Raw genomic sequence first — 8,389 nt, forward strand, 5'->3', positions numbered from 1 at the left:
TGAGTTCAAGGCCCTGACCAGCATTCCCGGTAAGAGCCCTGCCCCACAAGGCCTTGCAGACCACCTGTCCGCCCACATCCCTCAGCTCCTCTGCCCCTCCACTCAGCTCTCCACCTCATGGCTCCGGGGAGCAGGTGTGCTTTTTTGTTGCTGTTGTTTTCACGTTTTCTTAATATGCGCCCTCTGGGTGTGGCTCCTGCATTCCCGCCTTAGCTTAGGGAGGCCTTTAGGGACTGGGGCTTCCTCCTCTGTGTCTCCCACTAGCGAATCCAGCACTTGCAGCTGGGCTTGGCAGATGCTAGGGACTGACACCTGAGGTGCCAGCCTGCCCTCCCCCCAGACCTTCCCTTGATTCCTGTGGACTCCTCTGCCTTTGTCTGTCTTCCTCCCACCCCCCCTCCCCAAACTCTCTGCCTGCCCAGGCCCCAGCAATATTCAACAAATCCAAGTTCCCCAAACTTGGCTTCCTCTTTCTCACCTCTGGGCTGTTCTCGCTGGAATGCCCCCTCTCCCTGCCGTCTCCATACACCTTCCCCTGGTTGACCCTCACTCAACTTTCAGGGTTCAACCTGGAAGTGTTCCATGGCCAGCTGTCCCCAGCCCAAGGCTGGGACAGTGCCCGTCTCATGGCCCCCATAGTCCCCTGTACTCTCCTGCCTCAGCACAACATACCCTGCTATATACGTGTCTGTCGCTCTGTGTCTCTCCTGCTGGTGTGGAAAAGCCCTGAGAAAAAGTGGTCTGTGTCTCTGAGTCTATCGCGAACGCACAGCCCCACTGTCTGGCACATGGCAGGCATTCAACAAATGCTTGATGACTAAATGAATACATAAAACCGACTGATCAAAGTGTGAAAATTGCCAAGACGTCTAAACCTGCCCCCCTCTGTTTCACACCAAGAAAGAGTTCATCAAAAACACCCTCACAAAATGACTTCCCCTGGTCCGTGCCGGCACTTGCCTCAGAACCCATTCACCTTCACTCAAAGGCAGTAAGGCACACATCAGGGCAAACCAGACCCTTGGGGCACTGCCACATCCCAGACATAGCTCCACCTCTCTGGCCCCTGCCCCCATTCCAACCCGACCCGAGGGAGGTGGGTGGAGAAAATGAGCAGACAAATACAGGTTTCGGGGGGACTCAGGCTCAAGAAACATCTCTATGAATACTGTTTCATTCATTCCAGAAAAGCTGAACTACAGAATCATCCCTCTCAATTTTCCAGGGGAGAAGCTGAGGTACAGACCAGGTTAACTGGCTCTCCCAATGAAAGAAATCAAATCAACAGAAGGGAAAAACTAGCTCCCTAACTTCCCAGAAATTTTACTCCAAAGCACAGACTTCAGCCTGGATTGTCCGAATGAAAGCCAAGGATTCTGGGTATCCACAGCACAAAGCTGCTGCTTTCTCCACCCCCCCACCCCCCCACCCCCGCCCTTCCTTTCTTTCTTTTAAATATCATGGATGAGGAGGAAGTACCGGATCTGAAGGTTTATTTACCATTCCTTAGCCTGACCTTCCAGGAAGAATGTCACTAATGAGAAACAATCTACTTGGGCTCCCCGACCCAGAATTTTCATAGGGATCAATTTAGGATTTCAAAGTCTAAACAGGACAAGGGTAATACTGACTGTCTTGCCTTCAAAGAAAAAAAAAAAAAAAGGCAACTGAGTTTTTCCTGTCTGGAAGGAAGTTTTGTATATGTCAAACAAATGTCAGATCTGAGGTTCCATCTTTCCCGTTTTTCTGACCGCTTTTGGACATCCACTGGGAGAGAAAGGAGCACATTCGCCTTCATGTGGTGTAGGCTGAGAGAAGTCGAAAAGGAAAGGAAAGCTGAAGTTGGGACTGATGTTTCCCTAATTCAAGAACTGACCTTACAGTTGAGCCTAGAAGCCAGGAACTCTGCTCTGGAGACCAGATTCCATTTTCATGAACATCCAAATGACAATTTTTTTTTTCATTGTGGAGGAGACATTTCCATTCCAGCAAAGTTTACACTCCACGAAAGCAGGGGTCCTGTCTGTCTTGCTCTCTGCTGTATCCCACTGCCAGCAGATGCCTGTCACATAATAGGTCCTCCTATTAAATGAATGAATGAATGAAACAATCAGTCACTGTAAAACAGTTGCCTAGAAACAGCCAATAAGTATCATTTCCTTTTTTTTTTTTTTTATTTATTTTTTGGCTGCGTTGGGTCTTTGTTGCAGTACGCGGGCTTCTCACTGCGGTGGCTTCTCTTGTTGTGGAGCACGGGATCTAGGCATGTGGGCTTCAGTAGTTGTGGCACACAGGCTCAGTAGTTGTGGCTCAAGGGCCCTAGAGCACAGGCTCAGTAGTTGTGCAGGGGCTTAGTTGCTCCACGGCATGTGGGATCTTCCCCAGGCCGGGGCTCAAACCCATGTCTCCTGCATTGGCAGGTGGATTCTTAACCACTGCACCACCAGGGAAGTCCTTCATTCCCATTTTAAAAGTAGGTTTTCCTCAGCAGGTGGAGACATTTTTTTTTTACATGGTAGGACCCAGAATTGTCTGGATCATCCTATCAGCTCATCTCACTGAGTCTTTGGACACTACATCAGTGACAAAATGCTATTGTAATTCAGCTGGTTATTAAATAGCACGAATGGTGAACTCACAAACTCTCTTAAAACTCTGCCCCACCTCTGGCTGTGTTGGTGGGTCGTAAAACCTCTCAGGTGTTAGGTGCTCTGTTTCATTTGGTCTCAGCTTAGCAGAAACCACCCTCCACCTACTGTCCTGGCCACCACAGCTGGGTATGGCGAGTCTCAATAAAGTGTCACTTGGTGATCAGAAAGGCAGCAGTACGGCTCCATCTTGGACCAACTGTCCCCATCCACTCTGGCCTCAAATTCCCTCTCAGGAAGGAGTTCTGACCTTCCTCTGGGAGAAGGAGGGTGTGTATGGAATGATTCCAGCTTTGTTACGTTAGCTGCAGAACAACTGAGAGACAGCTGGTGTCAGGTGGGAAGCCATGGATCTGAGCATAAATTTTGGTTCTGCCACTAAGTGGCTGTATCTACGCTAGACAGATGGCTCCCTTCTGTGGCCTCAGTCTCTCTCTGTAAAATGGGGATAATAACTGTGCCTCCTTCCTGGGGTTGTTGTGAGGGTTAAGTAAGTCAGTATAGAGAGAATACATTAGATAGTGCCTGGCACACTGTATGTACTATGTGTTAGCTGTTGTTTTTATCTGTAAAATGAGGGCCCCTATACTGCATGATCTCTCAGCCCTCCTCAGAAGGGAAAACTTAACAACTCGGAGGTTGCATTTTTGTTTTTTCTATGCACCTGCCCAGACCATATACGGATAAAGGTAAGAGTTTGCACTAGTGGTTTAAAAGGAGAGAAGGAAAGTCTCCTCTCAATACTCTGTTTTGCATGGTCCTGGAAGAAAACCCTCCCAGAGGGGCAACCCCATCTACCTAACCCAACTTAAATGTAATCTGTGATTTTCCTGCCACCTCAGTGCAATTGGCAACACCATCTCAGCATGGAAACTGGTTCTGTTCAAAGAGCGGGAGAATGGCAGGAGGAACTTCTGGGCTCGGGAAGGGGTGCGGGTCCCTAGGTCTCTCTGTTCAGCCCCAGATTCTGGCCCCTTCCATCTGGGGTCAGGAGCCTTCCACCAATTCAGTGATGTAACCCAGAAATCTGGGCTGCAGTTTCTGGATCTCTTAATGATAATAATAATCTCTTAAATGAACACAGTTCATCACAGCCATCAAAATAAGTGCTTCTCAAATATCCCTCGTCCGCATGTGTGGCCCATTTTTATGACGAGTAAACTGAGCCTCAGAAGAGTTATCACCGGAGGCAAAACACTTGGCATTTAAGCTAAGCTGCCTTGTTTAGACTGTTGATGATGTTTTTTCCTGCGTCATACTTCCATCTTCCACAGTAAGCTGCTTGATTACTTTGTTAAACAGAAGAGGTGTCCTGAATTGATATTAACATGCTCCTAAAAAAGTCAACAATATCTACAGCCCTACCCCAATATCTGTTATTTTTTAAATTGAGGTATAGTTGACTTACTAACCCAATAACTATTGAAAAACCCTTATTAATGGGCAAGTGATCAATACAAGCTGGTTGCCCAGAGCTGGGATCCACTGGATCCTAGAGAATGGATCTCCCTGGTGAGGCCAGAGAGGAAGCTTAATTCCAAGCTAAGACTCCCTCTTGGCTGGAAATAGCAGCCCCAGGTGCTCCCATCTCACTACCCCAGTCTGCAGTCTGTGATTAGGGGCCCTAATGGCCATAATGCCTCCAATGTGGTGTTTAAACCAATAAGGCTTCAGAGAAGTTACGGTACGTTTAATAATGGCTTAATGACTACTTGTGAGATGCAAGGCTTCTGGTTCCTGTTTGGCCTTGATTTACAGCCCAACTCTGGCTGAGGACAGCCAAGAAACCCCCTCTAAGCCCCCAGCGGAAGAGGGAGGTGTTCACACCAGGGCCCTTGGATTCCTTTAAAAATTGAGAATTCAAACGAAATACAAATGATGTTTGACTCCCCATCCCTCTTGCTAGCCTCTGGAGGCATTGAAAATAAAAATCGGTGTAACCAGACCTAGGGACTCCTCAATCCACTGAAGTAAGCAGGGTCCTAGGGCCCTTGGGTATTTCTTCCCAGATCTTAGGTAGGGTGGAGGTTGGTTCACTTTTTGGAAATTCTAAGCTACTGCTTTAGTCCTCTGCTTCCTCTTGGCTAGGGAGACCCAACTCTCAGGAGATGGGGCTCCTACCTTGGCCTCCTTCCAAAGTGGCAGGCCTGGGGCAGCAGAGCCCCAGGGTCTGAGCTGCAGACAGCCTCTCTCCAGTGGTTCCCCAGGCACTTCCAGATCATTTGCCCACTAAAAGGCATTCACCCCCTGCCTGCTGTTCAAACACAAAACCCTCTAGGTATTCCTCCACCTGCTCCTAAGGTAACCTCTGCTGGACTCTGTTCAGTCCTGAGCTGCCTCTGGGAGAACCCTGTCTGCTCTGGCCCTGCCTCTGCTTCTGAAACCCACCAGGAATATACAGAAAGACTATGAGGATTGACTCTGTCCAACCTCCACAGACAGATGAGGACACTAAGTGGCTAGTTCAAGGCTCCACAGCTAAGTAATGATCGTGCCCAGCTCCCAGCCTCCATTGCCAGATAAGAGCTGTTTCCACACAACACTCCCAGTGACTCCTCTCCCCTCCTCTCCCCGAAACAAGAGCTCTCTAACGGAGGTGTTTTTGCTGGAGGCAAGTTTTTCCAACTCCCAGTAAAGAGATAAAGTCCCAGCCCAGCTCCTACCTGCTGCCTGGCCATTATCCCAGGCTAATGTCAGGAGACCAGGCCTAAAAGTATTTGTTGTGGGTGGAGGTGGTCTCTACCCCTGAACTGCCTCACCCCTCCAGGGTCAAGAGCCTCCGGGCCAGATATCAGGGCCAAGGGTGCTGCTCTAAACAAGGGACTCACCAAGATGGGCAGACAAAAAGGACCCTGCCCTCGAGAGGGGGTGGTTTCCTCCCCCTCTCCAACTGCTTCTGATACCGCGACTGGAGTGAATCAGGGGGCTCCCGGGCTCCGAGGGGTTAACCCGCGCGGGGCCGCACGTGACGTGGATGGTTCCAGCATTAAGTCAGAGTGCGGCCCCCTCCCCTGTCCCCCGCCCCCCGCGGCGCGCGCCGCTCCCGGGGGCTCCGCGCCCCCGCGCCCAGGTCCCTCCCCCTTGGCGGGCGCTCACAGGCCGCGCGGGCAGCGCGAGCCCCGGAGCCCCCGGCGGCCTGTGTGCCCCGAGCCGGCATGGACCCGGAGAGCTGCGCGCCTTTCGGCGTGGGGCCCGGGCCTCGCCCCTACGCGGCCGCCGGGGATGAGCCTCCGGGCCCCCAGGGGACCCCGGCCGCCGCGCCTCACCTGCACCCTGCGCCACCCCGCGGCCCGCGGCTGACCCGCTTTCCGGCCTGCGGGCCCCTGGAGCCCTACCTCCCGGAGCCGGCCAAGCCGCCCGCCAAGTACCTGCAGGACCTCGGCCCCAGCCCGGCCCTCAACGGCGGCCACTTCTACGAGGGCCCCGCGGAAGGTAAAGCGCGGCGCGGGGCGTAGCGCGCAGCCCCTACCAGCTCTCCGTCTTCCATCCCCGGGCCCGCAGGGGCCTCCCCGCTTCCCTCTCCCGCTCGCCTATTCTTAACTTTTTACCTCTCTCGCCCTGCGCCACGGCTCCCTCTGAAGCCGGACCGGTGCTGGTCCCGGCCGGGCGAAAGCCAGCGCGGTGCGGGAGGCAGAGCCACGCGTGCCTCTGGTGGCGGGAATGGGAGGCGGGAGGTCGAGAGAGGGTGGAGTGGCGACGGCCCGGGGCCCACTCGGGCCCGAAGGCGGCCGGAACCGGGAAAGAGAGATCGTGCTTGGCCGGAACAGACACCGACCCAGAAACCCGGACCGGGCCCAGAGCCCGGGCGCCACACTTAACTCTTGGCCCGCATACGGGGAGAGAAGCGCGGCTTTTGTGTCTGGCGCCCGCTGAGGGCCCTGAGGCTGGCCCCGACCTACAGTGGCCAAGCCGGGACTCAGCCGAGGGCTGCGGCCTGGCCTCCCCGGGAAAGGCGCTGCTGCCTGCGCCTTAGGCGCTCGGCGCAGTGGCCGCGGCTAGTGCCGCAGTGCCGGGGCCGTTCTCAATACGGAATAACTGTGTTCTTATTTCCCAGACTAACCTGGCCTCCCCGTCGTTATGCACGGCGATGGCCGCCCTTCTCGCAGTTTTGGCTTCCTCGCACTGGATCGTCACCGCGGGGCCGTCGGGAGCGGGCCTAACCCCTGGGTGCCTCCGGCTCCTGGGCCAGTGCCCTATTCACTAAGGCCAGTTGGACCGCGCCGTCTCCCAAGAACGCGCCTGAACTCCGGGGCCTGGCGGGCGGGTTCGCAACCCCGCCACCGCCCGCTGCACCGGCTGACCTGTGGAAATGTCGGTGCCCGCGCCCGCCTCATCTTTGCTGCCGCATCCCGCAGCTTAGGCCCAGAGCTGGATCCTCCGAGACCGGCTGCAACCCGCCTCCGCCCCGCTGGCGCCTCGCGGGCCTCCTCGGAGAGGCCAGGCAGCCCGGGCCTTCGCCCAGTCGGGGCGGTGGGAATGTGTAGGGGAGGGCTGGGAGGTGTGTGGGGGTCAGCGGAGGAAATGAGCGAGTCCGCGGAGCTTCGTGTCTGTGCCCTTTGAAAGAGGCTCTCCTGATAAAAACCACAGTTGGGACTTAATGAGAAGCAGTTGGCCTGGCTCCTCTGATCCCAGACAGACGGCGGCGGCCGCGCAGCGCCGTGAGCACCGCCGGGGACAGGTACCCGGCCTGGCTTGGTGCGCCGCGTCCGGCAGGACCCACCCTGCAGGTCCGAGTCCCTGCTGGGCGCGACGGATCCCGCACGGACCGCCAGGATCGCGACCGGCCCCGGCGCCGAGCAAACTACGGAGAGCGCTGGAGCAGAACGAGCGGGCGGGGAGGAATCTAGCAACGGCGAGGGTGTTCACAACGAAATGCGTGGAAAGAAAACCAAAAAGTGTAAACAACCACCAAAAAGAGGGAAAAGGAAATTGGACAAAACAACAGAGGAGAGAGGAAAGAAGGAGAGCTAAAAGGCGGTCGGCGAACTGGGCAGAACGGAAAGGAATAAATGAACGAATGAAAAAAAGAAAGCAAGGGGAGGATCGAACGAAGCGGGTAAATGGAGGAGGAGGGAACGGAGGAAGAGAGAAGCAGCAGACTATACGAAGGAAAAAAAGGACATCCTAAAAGAGTGGAAAATAGCAAAATGGGAACAAGTGGGAGAAGGGAATTAACGATTCCAGCTGAGCAGAGGACAGACCAAACGAAAAGGAGGCGCGGCGGGTGCGAGCCGAGTCTGGGTAGAGACCCCGGCCGCCACTGGATTCCTCAGTGCCCTGGCCTCCCCAGTGCCCTGGCCTGAACTCGGCAGGGGGGCGGGTGGCCTGCGTCCCTGTGGCAGAGCTGGGCTGCTAGGGAGGGACAGCCCCGGGGACTGGGGCCGCGCGGTCTGCTTGGTGGGAAATGTTGGTCAAAGGGGGAGCCCGCTTAATTTCTTGGCTTTTAAAATAACGAGCTCCGAGCGTTTCCAGTTCAGACCAGTGAGCGCGCAGCTGCACCCATCTGCTGCGCGATCCTTGCGAGGCCGGGCAACTGCGCGCTCGAGAGCCTGGCACGGCGCTCCTCTCCAGCCCTTGGCCGCCCTGTGCGGAGCGCCCAGCCCTGGTCTGCACCGCGGTCGCGTCCTGGCGGCGCCAGCCGTCTTCGCGCCCTCAGCCGTCTTCGCGCCCTCAGCCGTCTTCGCGCCCTCAGCGCGTGGCTGCTCAGAGGGACGGAGAAGTGCCTGGCTGTTCATTCCTGC

The 8,389-nt window shown here is 55.5% G+C and overlaps 1 protein-coding gene across 1 annotated transcript in view; it reads left to right on the forward strand.

Annotated features, from left to right (window-relative positions):
* The first annotated feature begins 5,803 nt into the window (after window positions 1–5,803).
* The window catches only part of ALX3 (ALX homeobox 3), a 10,001-nt gene continuing 7,415 nt past the window's right edge, over window positions 5,804–8,389 (forward strand). The window contains exon 1 of the mRNA XM_007449360.1: window positions 5,804–6,080. Within this exon, the coding sequence (XP_007449422.1) occupies window positions 5,804–6,080 (277 nt within the window). The remainder of the gene's footprint in view (window positions 6,081–8,389) is intronic.

This window comes from Lipotes vexillifer, unplaced genomic scaffold (assembly GCF_000442215.2).
Source record: "Lipotes vexillifer unplaced genomic scaffold, Lipotes_vexillifer_v1.1 scaffold393, whole genome shotgun sequence".
Classification (NCBI taxonomy): domain Eukaryota; kingdom Metazoa; phylum Chordata; class Mammalia; order Artiodactyla; family Lipotidae; genus Lipotes; species Lipotes vexillifer.